Source organism: Oryx dammah, unplaced genomic scaffold, assembly GCF_014754425.2.
Source record: "Oryx dammah isolate SB20612 unplaced genomic scaffold, SCBI_Odam_1.1 HiC_scaffold_20, whole genome shotgun sequence".
Taxonomy (NCBI): Eukaryota; Metazoa; Chordata; class Mammalia; order Artiodactyla; family Bovidae; genus Oryx; species Oryx dammah.
In genome coordinates, this window is record NW_024070204.1 from 54,338,053 (window position 1) to 54,354,970 (window position 16,918).

Consider the following 16,918-nt stretch of genomic DNA (forward strand, 5'->3'; position numbering starts at 1 on the left):
TTTTTGGTAACAGTTTTAATAAATTTTAAAGGTCACATAACAGTTGTAATTTTGATTTCAAGGTCATGTTGCATGGTTTAGCTTGCACAGTCATTTTTACACTGTCTCATGACGGTACAGGGCAGGAATTGCCTGTATTTGGATTAACACGGTGAATAAATTTTTTGAGTAATGGTTAACTTTGATTTGAAATTATTCACAGCGCTTTTGCTTTTCTAATACTTGAAAATATTTTGTTACCTAACTTGTTTATAAGCATAATTGCTTTGATAGGGAGGATACTTTGAAATTATTTAGTTCATTCTGTTGGGTCTACTTTTTCTTTCTAAATTTAGCTATGTTTATTTTACTTATATAATTAAAAAAATTACTTTTTGGTTGTGCTGGGTCTTCGTTGCTGCCCGAAGGCTTTCTCTAGCTGTGGAGAGTGGGGGCTACTCTCCAGCTGCGGGCCCTCTCATCGTGGTGGCTTTTCTTGTTGCTCTGTGTACATGGGATTTCAGTAGTTGAGCACGCAGGCTTGAGGGCTGTAGGGCATGTGGGCTTCAGTAGTTTTGGTGCGTGGGCTTAGTTCCTCTGTGGTATGTGGATATGGGATCTTCCTGGACAAGGGATCAAACCCAGGTCTCCTGCACTGGCAGGTAGATCCTTATCCACTGTAGCACCGGGGAAGTCCTAAAGGTGTTTATTTTAGTTTCATGTGGGTAGATTTTACTGTATAATTAGATTTGTTGTTTCAAGTTTAATTTTTTATTAGGAAAAATTTAAAATATACCTAAAAGTAGAACAGTGAAATGACTCTGTACTTAGCCATTACTCAGCTTACATAATTAACATACTCCTAAGCAGATACGCTTTCTTACATGAATTGTGGAGTTATAGATACTTAGAAAATAACAATGTATGTGTAATGATAAAATTTAAGTGAAACATTTAATTACAGATCTATCCATACTTAAATTTTTTTTTTTTAATTTTATTGAAGTATAGTTGATGGTGGCGCAGTGGTAAAGAATCCATCTGCCAGTGCAGGAGATATAAGAGACAAGGGTTCTATCCCTGGGTTGGGAAGATCCCCTGGAGTAGGAAATGGCGATGACTTAGTGACTAAACAGCAAACAACAGTAGCATCGCTGATTTACAGTGTGTGATGGTTTCAGTACAGCAGAGGGAATGTCACTCATATACATATATCCACTCTTTTTTTTTAGGAGTCTTTTCTCATATAGGCCATTACAGAATATTGGGTAGAGTTTGCTGTGCTATACGGCAGGTCCTTACTGTCTGTTTTATGTATAGTCGTGTGTATATGTCAGTCCCAACCTCCCAATTTATCCTTCCCCTGGTAACCATAAGTTTGTTTTCTACATCTGTGGCTCCACTTTTGTAAATAAGTTTATTTATACCCTTTTGTTAGATTCTACATATAAGCTGTATCATGGGGGAGGAAATGCTGCAGCCCACTCCAGCATTCTTGCCTGGAAAATTCCACGGACAGAGAAGCCTAGTGGGCTATAGTCCATGGAGTCACAGAGAGGTGGACATGACTGAGCTCGCACACATAAGCTATACGATATTTGTATTTCTGTGTCTGAAAAATCTATCTGTACTTTATTGTGATATATTAACTGTACATTTAACTTATTACATGTTCATTCTGATGCTTTGGTTTTTATTTACAGAATATTTTCACAAACCACACTCTGGATATAAATGTAAGGTGGCTTGCTGTGTTGTATTTTAAAAATGGAATTGATCGCTACTGGAGACGTGTAGCACCTCAGTAAGTTCCATCTCTTTTCCCCTCTCAAGCTCGTCCTTTTCACATTCAAGGAGGTCTAAGACTGTCATCCGTTAATCTTCACTCTGTATATAAAAGAATTCATTTGTGCTTTCTTCAGTAGCACATATACTAAAATGGGAACAATACAGAGATTTATATGCTCCCTGAGCTATGCACATTTGTGATTTGTTTGATATTTAAATGAAAAAAAGGTGTGTTAATGACTGAAGAAGAAATTTGTTCTTCATGGTTAATTACAGATCACTAGTTGTCTTACTGCTTTTCTCTGAGAGTTTTCCCCCCCCTTTGGGTATAGGATATGTGGACTTCTTGTTGGCCTTCTGTTTTCAAGGGTCTTTAATTTTATGGGCACACAATAAATGCTGAAGCATGTTTGAAAAAATCCCCCCCCCCTTTTTTTTTTTTAAAGAAAGTACAAGGCTAGAATTCTGAAAAATGTCATTGAGAAGGAACTTCCAGGTCATCTCTGAGTCAGCTGATGTTAATTGTCTAGTTTTATGCATAATTGCCTCTGTGGTAGAAATTGATATTTGTAATATCAGTTTCAGTTGTAACTACTTGGTAGGTGGTTAAGTGAAAAAATTTATTGTAATAGTTAATTGCATGTTATATGATTGATGGAAAGACAGTATAGACAGGACAGAAATTTGATAGAAAATAGTAAACTTTGGTTTGGGGGAAAGAGGCTCAAGAGGGAGTTTGTTGTTTAGTCACTAAGTCGTGTCTGACTCTTTGTGACCCCATGGGCTGTAGCCCACAAGGCTCCACTTTCCATGGGGTTTTCCAGGCAAGAATATTGGAGTGGGTTGCTATTTTCTTCTCCAGGGGATCTTCCCTGACCCAGGGATCGAACCTGCATCTCCTGCATTGCAGGTGGATTCTTCTCTGCTGAGCTACTGGGGAAGCCTGAACAGGAGGGGGATATATATATATATAAAATTATGACTGATTCTCATTGATTTACAGCAGAGACCACTACAATATTGTAAAGCAATTATCTTCCAATTAAAAAAAAAAAAAAAACTTTGCCAAAGAAGTAACATAGTCTTTATTCTCCAGTAGATGGTACTGCAGCTCTGTAGTTTTTATGTTCATAGGCCTTTGTTAAAAAAATAGAGGGCCTCAAAGTGGGCTGTAAAATATGCTCCTGGATCATACTGGAAGTAACTAGATTTTTAAAGGCTACAGTTAGGATGTTATAATAATAATCAAATCTTTTTCTTATTTTAAAATTCATAATTTTGAGAGAAATGGGATGTTTAGTGATGAGAAAGTATATTTTGTTGAGTTGTAAGAAACAACGCAGCAAGACATGTTTCTTTTGCTATGTCCAATTAAATTTTATGTGTCTCCTAAAATTAATTTTGTTTTATAAGTTATATGAAGAATAAATGACTATCTCTTGGATGAGAGAGTAAATTATGATTAAATATTTCAGATTGTACTTTCATGTAAAGAATTAGAAACTGGAATTTAGTTTACATTTTGATTAGGTAGTTAAATCCCAAGCTGTTAGTGATAATATTGAGATCCAAACTCGAAAGGAGATGAATGTACTTAGGCAGTAAAGATGTTAAAAATGTAAACAAAGGAGGAAAGATTTGTTATTGAGCTCATATTTGAACTTAAGACTCAAAAAAAATATCTGTGTTCTCATCAAAGTGCCATCTTATAGTTTCTATTCTTACTAATATTTTCACAGAATGATTAAGCTTTATCATTACTACATAAAATGCAACTTTAACTGGGTCCTAATTAATTAGATCCTATCCAGTTTCTGGTTGGAATACAGTCTGGATTCATCTAATGAAAACATGCATGAAGTTAAAGGTGTATGCTAACTATTATTGGAAAATTGCTGAAGTCATGATATTTCTCAGGTTAAGGGCTTGTTTTCTTTAACAGGTGTATATGTTTTTTTCCATGGTCTCTTCTTTGCTTTGGTAACTAATTGTTACATTATACTCTGAATTTAAATTACAAGAACCATGAAAACTGTTGAACCTGCCTTCTTGGCATAGAAGTAAACTTGAATTTCAAGCTTGAATCAAAATATTTTAAGAAAAAGCATTGTTTTCAGGGATTTGATTGACAGAAGGAAGCTATTAAAATTGGAAAGTTCAGCAGCATTATAAAAAGATTAGGGGATAATTTTTAATGGAAAAGCATAGACTTGCATTAGACTTTGACTCCTTTTGCCTAGATACGTATTATTTTAAATTGAGGTTCAGTTGACATATAACATAATATGAGTTTCCAATATATTACGTAATGATTCAGAATGTGTCTGTATTGTGGAATGATCACCACCGTAAGTAGTTACTTCTGTCTCCGTTCATGTGCTGCTGTGCTCTTGGGTCAGTTGTGTCAGACTCTTTGGACTATCGCTCACAAGCCTCCTCTGTCCATGGGATTTTCCAGGCAAAAGTACTGGCATGGGTTGCCATTTCCTTCTCCAGGGGATCTTCCCGACCCAGGAATGGAGGCTGTGTCTCCTGTGTCTCCTGCATTGCAGGCAGAGTCTTTACCTGCTGAGCCATCAGGAAGTCACCACACAGAGAGAGGTTTTTTTTTTCTTGTGATGAATTTTAAGATTTACTCTTTTAGCAACTTTCATATATGCAGTGCAGTATTATTAACTCTAGTTGCCAAGCTGTGTGTCATATCCCCATGACTTATTTTACATTGTAACTGAAAGTTTCTACTTTTTTTTTTAACTCCCTTTACCTGTTCCATATCTCCCCCCATGTTTATTTTACTCTTTGTTTTCTCATTTCTTTACTAATCTTATGGAAGTCACTGTTAAGCTTAAAAACACTTTTATTGAAGTGTAATAAAAATGTGCTTAAAAAGTGCACACATGAAGGGTACACTTTGAATGTTTTTAATGTAACACACCTGTGTAACTCCCACTTAGAACTGGGTAGAACCAGCACCCCAGAAACTTCCCTCCTGCCCCTTCAGTCATGTATACACCCTCCTCAAAGATCTGCCGTTTCTCACCCTAGATTAGTTTTTAACCTGTTTCTTAACTTGATACAAATGGAAGTCATACTATGCTCTCTTTTGTGTCTGACTTGTTTCCAGTATTATAATTATGAGATTTGTCCATGTAGTTGCGAGTGGCAGTAATTTGCTCTTTTATGTAGAAGTACAGCATCCCATTGTAGGAATATATTATCATTATCTGTCCATTCTGCTGTTGATGGGTATGAAGGTTGTGTGTAGTTTTTGACTGTCAAAGATAATGCTTCTTTGAAAAATCTTTTACATGTCTCGTTACATGTAAGTTTGAATTTTACTGTTATTTACGATGATCAGGTGTATGTTCAATTTGGGTTGTTGTTGTTCAGTCACTAAGTCATGTCTGACCATTTGTGACCCCATGGACTGCCGCACACCAGGGTCCTCTGTCCTCCATTATTTCCTGGAATTTGCTCACATTCATGTCCATTGAGCCATTGATGCCACCCAACCATCTCGTCCTCTGTCACCTTCTTCTCCTGCCTTCAGTCTTTCTCAACATCAGGGTCTTTTTCAACAAGTTGGCTTTTTGCATCAGGTGACCAAAGTATTGGAGCTTCAGCATCAGCATCAGTCCTCCCAATGAATATTCAGGGTTGATTTCCTTTAGGATTGACTGGTTTGGTCTCCTTGAAGTCCAAGGGACTCTCAAGAGTCTTCTTCAGCACCATAATTCAAAAGCTTCAATTCTTTGGTGCTCAGGCTTCTTTGTGGTGCAGCTTGCACATCCATACACGTCTGCTGGGAAAACCATAGCTTTGACTATACAGACCTTTGTTGGCAAAGTAATGTCTCTTCTTTTTTTTTAATATGCTGTCTAGGTTTGTTACAGCTTTTCTTCCAAGGAGCAGATGTCTTTTAATTTGCAGTGGTATCATCTACATATCTGAGATTATTGATTTTTCTCCAAGCAATCTTGATTCCAACTTGTGATTTATCCAGCCTGGCATTTTGCATGATGTACTCCGAATTTAAGTTAAATAAGCAGGGTGACAATATACAGCCTTGATGTACTCCTTTTCCCAGTTTTGAACCAGTCCATTGTTCCATGTTGAACTGCATACAGATTTCTCAGAAGACATGTACACTCATCTGGTATTCCCATCTCTTTAAGAATTTTCCACAATTTGTTATGATCCACACAGTCAAAGGCTTTAGCATATTCAGTGAAGCAGAAGTAAATATTTATCTTGAGCTCTCTTGCTTTCAACTTTTGAGATACTATCAGTTAGTTTTGTAAGCTGTTTTTACCAGTTTGCCCTTCCTACTCATGTAGCATGAGTGTTGACATTTGTTCCACATTCTCACCATACTTGGTCTGGTTTGCTTCATTTTAGTCATGCTGGTGTGCTTGGAAATTTTTGCATTTTTCTGATAGATAGTGAGTACTTTTTTCATACTTACTAGTCTCAAGAGAGTTCCAGAAAAACATCTACTTTTGCTCTCTTGACTATGCCAAATTTGACTCTGTGGATCACAACAAACTGGAAAATCCTTAAAGAGTTGGGAATACCAGACCACTTTACCTGCCTCCTGAGAAACCTATATGCAGGTCGAGAAACAACAGTTAGAACTGGACATGAAACAACGGACTGGTTCTAAATTGGGAAAGGAGTATGTCAAGGCTGTATACTGTTACTCTGCTTATTTAACTTATATGCAGAGTACATCATACGAAATGCTGGATTGGATGAAGCACAAGCTGGAATCAAGATTGCCAGGAGAAATATCAATAACCTCAGATATGCAGATGACACCACCCTATGGCAGAAAGTGAAGAGGAACTAAAGAGCCTTTTGATGAAGGTGAAAGAGGAGAGTGAAAAAGTTGGCTTAAAACTCAACATTCAAAAAACTAAGTTCATGGCATCCGGTCTCATCACTTCATGGCAAATAGATGGGGAAACAATGGAAACAGTGACAAGACTATTTTCTTGGGTTCCAAAATCACTGCACATGGTGAGTGCAGCCATGAAATTAAAAGATGCTTGCTCCTTGGAAGGAAAGCTATGGCAAACCTAGACAGCATATTAAAAAGCAGAGACATTACGTTGCTGACAAAGGTCCGATTAGTCAAAGCTATGGTTTTTCCAGTAGTCATGTATGGGTGTGAGAGTTGGACTATAAGGAAAGCTGAGTGCCGAAGAATTGATGCTTTCGAACTATGGTGTTGGAGAAGACTCTTAAGAGTCACTTGAACTGCCAAAGAGATCAAACCAGTCAATCTTAAAGGAAGTCAGTCCTGAATATTCATTGGAAGGACTGATATTGAAGCTGAAGCTCAAATACTTTGGCCACCTAATGTGAAGAACTGACTGATTGGAAAAGACCCTGATGCTGGGAAAGATTGAAGGCAGGAAGAGAATGGGACAACAGAGGATGAGATGGTTGGATGGCATCACCGACTCGATGGACATGAGTTTGAGCAAGCTCCTGGAGTTGGTGATTGACAGGGAAACCTGGCGTGCTGCAGTCCATGGGATCAGAAAGAGTCGAACTCGACTGAGCGACTAAACTGACTGGACTGGTGGAGCTCCTCTTTTGTAAAGGACCTGCCATTTGCACATCTATATATATATTTATATTTAGAGCTTCCCTGGTGGCTGAGATGTTATATATAATATATATATTTGGGTAGAAGTCTTTTGTTGAATATACGTAGTGAAAATATCTTCTGTTTCAAGACTTGCTTGTTCACTTTCTTATTGGTATCTTTTGATGAAACTGAGTTTTGATTTAAGTTCAGTTTAGCTACTTTCTTTTTGTAATTCATTCTTTTGGGATCTGTTTACAAAGTTTTTACTCAATACAAAGTCATGAAAGTATGTTTTCTACTAGAAGCTGTTTCACTTTTCAGGGTTTGGTGTCTGGTCTGTCTGTCGTTTCTGTGTAAGGTAAAGGCGTGCAGTAGGGCAGCACCATGTCCTTTTTCCCTATCGCATTTCAGTGATTCCCTTATAACCTCTCAGGCACTTTACATGGAGGGGTCTGTTTTTGAATTTCTCTTTTTTGTCCTGTTGGCCTATTTATCTGTCATTGCTTTAGGTATTGTACTTTATCAGGCTTAATGTACTTTTAATTACTTTTTTGAATTTAATTTTACTGTCCTTTTTCTAGCTTTTTTAAATAGAAGCTTAGGTAATTTTCTGTTTTTCTTCTATATGCATTTAAAACATTAAGGCTTTTTTTTTATAATCGTGACTTTAGTTCAGTCTCATAAGCCTCAATATGTATTATTTTCATTACCATTTAGTCAAAAATATTTTAAAATTTTGATTTCTTTTGAGACCCATGGGTTATATCACCTAATTTCCAAACATGTGGGACTTTTTTTGTTTTCTGTAATGATTTCATTCTTTGGACTGTGCTATCTTATTTTATGATCCCAACATATGGTATGTTTGTAAATGTTCTATATGCATTTGTAAAGCATGTATGTTTGCTGTTGTGGATTGTAATGTTTTATTATATGTATCAGTTAGGTCAAATTTGTTAATTATGTTATTCAAATCCTTTATATTATTCCTGATTTTGTACCACTTTTTCAGCAGTTACCAAGAGAGGCACATTCATCTTCAAATACAACTCTAGCCTTGATCTTCATTGTCACATAGCCTTATTTTCAGGTGTCTCTTCTGTGTCTATGTTCAGAATTTTCTCTTCCTATAAATAGCACCAATCATTGGGTTAGGGCCTACTCTAATCCAGTATGACCTAATTTTAGTGTGATTGCATCTGCAAAGCCCTTACTTCCAAATAAGGTCACATTCACAGGTATTTGGGGTTAGAACTTGAACATACCTTTTGATGGGGTGTGGGGCACATTTCAACTCAACAGATGCCTTAAAACATTAAAAAAAAATCTGTATGCAACTTTTATCGCTGATTTTTGGGGAGTGATTCATTCAGTACAAACTACTTTTATCATAGCCAGAATAGAAAACCTTAACATGAGGGGTTTAAAATTTAATTTTAAGTTAAAACATTCATACAATTCAAAATATGTACAGTCTTATACAGTGGATATTTGCCTTCTCTGTCCTTTTGCTGTCTAGTTGCCTTCCTCATTTGCAGTCAAAATTGTTAGTGTTATGTTCAGCATTTTAAGACATGGCTTCTCTAGTTGCGGACTGTAGGCCCTAGAGCACATGGATTCAGTTGCAGACTCTGGCATCTTAGTTCCACCAAGGATCGAACCCAGGCCCCCTGCTTTGGCAGCACAGAGCCTTATCCACTGGACTACCAGGGAAGTCCCGAAAGATTTTAAACTACTTGATTAGACAAGTTTTCCATACCAAACATTCTCTTATTTCTGATCCTCTCTTCCACATAGAATTTTGTAAAGAAGTCAGTGTAAGACTAGCATTTACTCATAGATTTTTTTTTTTAAGCCAGACATTAAATGTTTTGGTCAGCAGCTGTTTTTATATCAGTAGAAGCAGACATCAGAATATCACGTTCTTAGTCTAGATTTGTCTCTATTTTCTAATAGTTTTTGCACTATTTTGTGCTTCCTATTTATTCAGCTGTGAAGGGAGTTTGAATTACTTGATGTGTCAGTATACAAGTAATGGAAATAATTCTGTTTAATTACCCGAACAATCAGGGACACATTGTTTGAAAGACTTTTATTGTTAAAATTCTCAGTCATGCTTACCTGCATTCATTATTTTGCAGCGTTCTCTTGCATAATAAACATGTCTTTTTACAGTGCTCTCTCAGAGGAGGAGAAGTCTACCTTGCGTGCAGGGCTAATCACCAACTTCAATGAACCGATAAACCAGGTTAGTGAGAAAATGAGTGCCAACTGTTTTTTCCTTTCTCTTGGTTTTTTTGCTTCTTTTCCAAACTAACTTTGGTTCTTTGCTTTAAAAATAAAAAATTTTTTTAAAATAATGCTCATTTGTGATGTTTATATACACTTCTCTGGTGGTTTTTAAATTTTGAGATCCAATTCTAGCTGTGAAGAATTTTGATTAGATTTGGCTCTTACTGATTTAAAACTCAGAATCATTTGAAGATACACCTGTGTATATTTTTTAACTTCTCAGTTTTTGAGCCAATATTGAAAGTATCTTTCTATATATCAATTATTGAAATTATCCCCCCCCCGCCCCCCCCAACAACGGATGGCGTCTGAATTTTTTTTTTTAAGATTTATTATTATTATTTTTTTATTTTTGGCTGTGCCAGGTCTTCTTTGCAGTGCGCAGGTTTCTCAATGAAGTGGCTTCTCTTGTTGCAGAGCCTGGGCTTTAGGCATGCAGGACTCAGTAGCTGTGGCTCGTGAGCTCTAGAGCACTGTTGCTGCTGCTGCTGCTAAGTCGCTTCAGTCGTGTCCGACTCTGTGCGACCCCATAGACAGCAGCGTACCAGGCTCCCTGATCCCTGGGATTCTCCAGGCAAGAACACCGGAGTGGGCTCAGTATTTGTGGTGCGTGGACTTAGTTGCTCCATGGCATGTGGGATCTTCCTGGGCCAGGAATCAAACCCATTTCCCCTGCATTAGCAGGCAGATTCCCCACCACTAGAACACCAGGGAATCCCAGACTTCTGATTTCTGTCTGTTTTCTTCATCACATTTTCACTTCTTACTGCTCTGTGGGGGATAGATAGTGGATTATATAGTTTTATTTTTTCTTTCCCTTTTAGTGAGATTTTTCTTTTAAGAATAAAATAAGTTTGCTTATGATACAAAAATTATATTTTCTAAGTTACTATTTCTTACATTTGATTCTTTTAATTTGACTATTAAATCACACTGTATTAGGAGGTGTATCCAATGTAGTTTTATCTAAACCTACTTATATGATCTGAGTTTTCTTTTTTTTTTTTTTTTTTTGCAGTTTCTCAGCTAAAGAGATTTGATGGAAGTTGGAGAGGAACAGAGTTACTCTCTGTGGGGAAGGAGGAGGTTGTCAGGGAGGGGCTTGGGTGACTGAGGGGTAAACCATTGCTTAGGTGTTCTGTCAACCAGTATTTGTAAAACTCTGATCTGAACAAATATCATTATGTGAATACCTAATATTGATATTCATTTCCACTCTTAGATCAGTGGTTCTTAAAGTTTACATCCTTAGAACTTCCTTATACTGCTGAAATAAAACATGGAAGAGTTACATATGTTGATGTTTATTGTATTAGAAATTAAAGTTGATAAACCTAAAATGTATTGTTTGTTAATATGGATTGAATTTTAAAAAGTGAACGGTAGCTATTTCCCCAAACAATAAGTATTTAATGAAGAGAGTAACATTGTTCTGCATTTTTGCATATCTTTTTACTGTCTGGCTACTTAAAAAATGTCTAGAATTTCAAATATATCTAGTATTTACTAAGTTGTGATGTTATTTCAGAAGTTATATGATGAAAATCTAGCTCCACAGTGGTACATTATTGGGAAAGGATAGACCTCACAGAAAAGATCCTAGGCCCCCCAGGGTTCCATAGACCACACGTTGAGAGCTACTGTCTTAAACATTTGTTCAGTGAAATCTTACTTATTTTTGTTAAATGTATGAGTAACTAAAAAGGTAATTTTGAGCTGTGAACATATTCCTTACCTATTGCTTTAATTTCATGTTTATTTCTGAAAGTTAATTTTTTTCCTCTAGATTGCAACTCAGATTGCAGTGCTGATCGCAAAAGTCGCTCGACTGGATTGTCCTCGACAGTGGCCTGAACTGATTCCCACTCTTATAGAATCTGTGAAAGTCCAAGATGACCTTCGACAGCACAGAGCATTACTCACCTTCTATCATGTTACCAAGACTCTGGCGTCTAAACGACTGTCTGCTGACAGAAAACTGTTTTATGATGTAAGTGATTTAATGGAATTAAATTTGATAATGAAAACTGTGCTGTTTGTATTGAAATCATAATGAAAACTGTATTACTTGTATTAAAATGTAATTTTACCTCTAGATATCTTACTGATGGATTATTAGTTCTTTCTAATTGACCTCAAAAGGGTCATATTAATAGGTAACATCTGAAAGGTTTTAAGCTGGATTGTGATATGACCAGTAAGGTCAGTTAGTTGCCAATGAGGGGAGTTAACTGGTGGAGAACAGTCTGAAGGCAGAAAGACTGGTTTGAGGCTACTGAAGTTGTGTTCAGATGCAGTGATAAAGCTCTCACATGAAGAAGTGATAAAGAGAACATTTAGGAGCATATAGAGGTGAGATTTAGGAAGTTAAAATTGACATGCCTGGGTAATTGGTGGATATAGGAAGCAGTCTGACACAACTGGTGATGTCTGTCGGTGTTTTAGTTCTATTCATTGGAAAAACTATTTCTTTCCTTCATTTAGTTGCTTTGGTGTTTTTGTATTTCATTGTTTTGAACTACTGGAACAGCCAGAAAAATTTTCATATTTTTCAGCATAACATTTTAAACTGTACCAGATAACAGTGGGAGTCTCCAGGTTTTGTTTTTGGCTACACTGTGGCTTGTGGGATCTTAGTTTCTTACCCCGGGATTGAACGTGAGCCCTTGGCAGTGAGAGCATGGAGTCCTAATCACTGGACCAATAGGAATTCCCTCCAAGTATTTTTAACAGTGTTCTTGCTTACCTTTGGAATCTTCACTTTGAGGATATGGCTTAGGAATTTGAATTTTTAATAGGCTCCCCAGGTTATTCTTAAGACACAAAGTTTGAACCAGAACCGTGTTATGTCCTCTTAACTTTTAACCCAGTAGGTGTAGATAGCCAATTTTCTGTTTATCTGAGGATACTGAGTGTAAGAGAAATTCTTCTTGTTAAAGGTTGCCTTTTAAATCGTCACTTTTACTTGATATCTAACAAGGACTAAAGAAATGGACATTTTATCTTTTCAAGTCTTTCTGTGAATTTCTTGTTGACTTTTCTCACTTTTATTCCCATCTTAGTCTCCTTCTCTTTTATATAGACGTTTTAATGTGTGTAAGATTCTGGGTTACGATTACTCTTTATTGAAGGGTCCCTTTCTATAGAAGTCTTACTTCTTGGTTTGGCTTTCTGAAGTTGTACTCTCCTAATGTATTGCCTTGGTTTTCAGATATAATGTGTATTTAGCCTACTCTGTCTCTACAAAGTATATCTAAATTAGCCTTATTTTGTATAGCTTGTTTGGGTTAGCTTCCTGTCCACTTCAACTTTCTTGCTTGATTTTATTGTAGTGTGAGTCTCTTTCCTCTCCATATAGAATGAAATATAGGTCTACCTAGCATCTTGTACTTATATCCAGCATAGTATTTATTGCATTGTACATTATATTACAATTACATTTTAATTGTTGATTCACCCTTTCTGAGATCCACCACACTGAATTTTATGAGGGAGTACTGTAGCTCTTATTGTTACAGTTATTATTATAGTCCTACTGTCTAGCCCAGAAGAACGTACATGAGTGGATGGTGCCCAATACCTGTTGAATGAATAAACAGTAGAGGAAGAGATTTGTTCTTAGATACTTTCTCGATTTCAAAATGGTATGATATAGAACTTCAAAAAGCAGGAGTTGGGGAGTATATATAAAACTCAAGATACCTGGAAAAAATAATTGAGCTTAGCACCTTTTATTTTTGAATGGAGTAGCTGAACCTGGAAACATGGAACACAGTAGGGACTAGGATGGAAATCTTGTCTGATGGGTCTGGGGAACAAGAAGTGTAGTTTATTAAAGGTAGCATATGTAGGAAGATATTATTATAAAGAGCAAGTTTGCTAGTTAATTAAACAGCCCAATTATTTTGGTAATCTGAAGTGTGGGAAAATCTTTTTAATGATGTGGTTACTTTAATGCTAAGATGGTCTTTATGTACTAAATTAGTTTCCCACATAAAGAAGTGTAAGGTCATAGTTGAGCTACTTGATATGACAAAGTTGTTCATGGTGCATTTAATCTCTACTGCTTCACCTGTCCCCGCAATTTTTTTCCCAGCGTGTTTTCCTTCCATCTTAAAATAAATTAAGTTCTTTTCAGGGGTGATAGATAATAAAATCAACAGTAGTAGCTGTTTGCAGTAATGAAATTGAGCTTGATTTGATACAAAGGGGATTCATTTTCTAGAAAATTATATGCTTTTCATACAAACCTGAATATAAAAAAGTTGACATTAAGTACAGTTAAAATCTAAGTTTAGTCTATGAAAGCCAGGAAATTTAGGTTCTAGATAGTAATTCTTATATAATTGTAAATGTGTTAACCAAATAATACCTTATAGATGTGGTGTGTAACCCACAAAAGTCCATGCTATGGTAAGTGAAGTAATCCAAATCTAAAAAAAAAGAAGAAAAAATTTTTTGAAAGCAAGTATATTTCACTTGTGTTTAGCAATATGGGTTAACAATTATGAGAAGACCTGGCTCCTAGTCAAGAATGTTTCTTGGTACTGAGCAGTTTTGGAATTTTGAGCAAGGTATTTATACTTTATGATTCTTTAAAATTGTCTTTTAAAGTTGTGTGATTCTGTGAATTTATAATTTTTATTATTCCAAGTAAATCTTTATAAGCACCATTAAAGTTTGAGATGGACATTTTAGTTATAGTGTAATTTAAATAATTGCTTTTTTTCCTAGAAGCCAAGACCTTCGTACATTTAGTTTTATTTTTTCTTTTTCACTATTTTCTTGGCAGTTAAGTTCTTAACCTACTGACTTTATTAGACACTTTGCTGTACAATTTTGGCATATAACCAGTGAAATAGTTTTCTTACTTGAGGACATTTCAAATAAACTCTAGTTGTGAAAACAATTCAACAACCTCCATATATTTTTCACACATATTCACCAGTTCTTAAGGTGTTGCCACATTTACTTTTCCTCTTGGAGCAAATCTTGATATGTCATTACCCAATACTATTTAGAGTATGAATCTCGAAAAAGGACATACTCCATAACCAGTTTTTATTTTGAATTTTTAAAGTTTGGATATTAGGAATTAATCTTAAATTCTTACTTCCCCTCGAGAGTGAGTCAACAGATTGCCTACTGAGGTATGTACGATACTGAAGATGAAAGACACAACTAGTCATCTCCTGACATGGGAAAAATCATAAGACACAAATCTTCAAAGGTCATTTAGTAACTTTGTAAAATCTGCCATACTGTATTACATTGTTTTTGTAGTCAAAGCTGAAATTCAGCAAAAATTAAAAAACTGAAGGATTTATGATGAATAATGTTCCCACTAATAGCATATATATATGCATGATGAGGATAAGAGAAAACTGCAGTGAGATCAAGTCAGATTACAATACTACTCAATAGTCTTCCTGATGAGTTACTGTTTTATGAATAAACTAACCAAAGAGATCCACATAGCTACTTTGGGATGGGCTGATTGGCATAAGATAGCTAATTCAGCCTCATAAAAGAAATTTTCATCCTTATTCCTTATAAATTTATAATTTCATGTTTGGTTCTGAGGGAAAGTTCCCAAATAGTTAAAGTTTTGAGTATTAAATTTGAGAATGCCAAGGTGCCACTTATACTGTATAGCTCAAACCTTCGGGAAATTTACAGAATAGTGAAATTTATTTAAAACATAAATGTGTGTTTATAAGCAAATCATTAAGTAGGTTAAATTCATCATTTTCCGTTTTGGGTGATTCTAAATGCTGTTTCTAAGTCTTGTCTCTTGCTTTGCCTAATTTCAGATTGCCTTTTAAACACATTGTTTAAAGAATGACTTCTATGATCCATAGAGTCATTTCTGCTATGAACCTGTGTGGGGATTTGAGAGAGAGAGAGAGAGAGAGAGAGAGAGAGAGAGTGTGTGTGTGTGTGCGTCTAGGCTTATATAAATATGAGGGAAAGAGGAAACTTTTGGTGGAAGCTTTAATCAAGGAAAGACTCAAGATGACTAGCTTGGTCAAAAAAAAAAAAAAAAAAGAGCTATGCACTAAACAGAACAGGAGATTTTGAGTAAAGTATAGTTTATCCTTTCTGTTTGATTCACAAGGACTCTTGTTCTGGGTCCTAGGAAAGGGGACTCTTAAAGCATTGCTGAGTTATACTTTGTTTTTTACCCGTCTCTGTATCCATCTGACAAATATGTGAGTTGCTATTCTGCTAGTCACTCTATTGGAGAAGGCGATGGCACCCCACTCCAGTATTCTTGTCTGGAAAATCCCATGGACGGAGGAGCCTGGTGGGCTGCAGTCCATGGGGTCGCTAAGAGTCGGACACGACGGAGCTACTTCACTTTCACTTTTCACTTTCATGCATTGGAGAAGGAAATGGCAACCCACTCCAGTGTTCTTGCCTGGAGAATCCCAGGGACGGTGGAGCTTGGTGGACTGCCGTCTATGGGGTCGCACAGAGTTGGACACGACTGAAGTGACTTAGCAGCAGCAGCAGCAGTCACTCCATTGGATGCCTGAACTGCAGCTGTGAGCAAAGGTAGGATCACAAATAGAGAGGAGAGTGTTTTCACCTTCTCCTCCCTCACATTGAGTTCATACTCTGTATACCTGAGAGCATTGTTTAGGCATCAGTAACTAAGGACAGCCTTATGGGCTGTTACTAGGTTTAGAGGTCTTGAGGAATCTTAGAGCTGGATCAGGTAACTTGTGTTGAGTAGGCAGGCCCTGATTGGTTGGCCTAGACTTGCCTTTTCTGGGAGAAAAGAACCTAGTTCTAAGTTTTGGTTTGCTGCCTTGGGACTTAGTATGAGTGACTTCATCTTGGGCCTAATCTGGTTATCTTAGCATACGTAATCATTGAACTTTTATCATATAAGATGCATAAAAATAGTAATTTAATATGATTTAATGTTGTTCAGTTGCTCAGTTGTGTCCAACTCTATGACTCCATGGACTGCAGCACACCAGGCTTCCCTCTCCCTCACCATCTCCCAAAGCTTGTTCAAACTCAGGTCCATTGAGTCAGTGATGCCATCTGGCCATTTCGTCCTGTTGAGATGATATTATGTAATTAAATATTTGTAGCCAATTTTCTACATTGTTCTTAAATACATTATTACAAGTGGTGTGTTTGGGCCAGAAAAATGAATATGGTTGATACCTCACATTTGGTCATGTTTCTTAAGTGTCTTTAAAGTTAGAATAGCATTCATTCTGTGTGTGTGTGTGTGTGTGTGTGTGT

The 16,918-nt window shown here is 36.4% G+C and overlaps 1 protein-coding gene across 1 annotated transcript in view; it reads left to right on the forward strand.

Annotated features, from left to right (window-relative positions):
* The window catches only part of IPO11 (importin 11), a 196,238-nt gene that overhangs the window by 25,720 nt on the left and 153,600 nt on the right, over positions 1-16,918 (forward strand). The window contains exons 3-5 of the mRNA XM_040262582.1: positions 1,683-1,783; positions 9,539-9,611; positions 11,442-11,645. Of these exons, the coding sequence (XP_040118516.1) occupies positions 1,683-1,783; positions 9,539-9,611; positions 11,442-11,645 (378 nt within the window). The remainder of the gene's footprint in view (positions 1-1,682; positions 1,784-9,538; positions 9,612-11,441; positions 11,646-16,918) is intronic.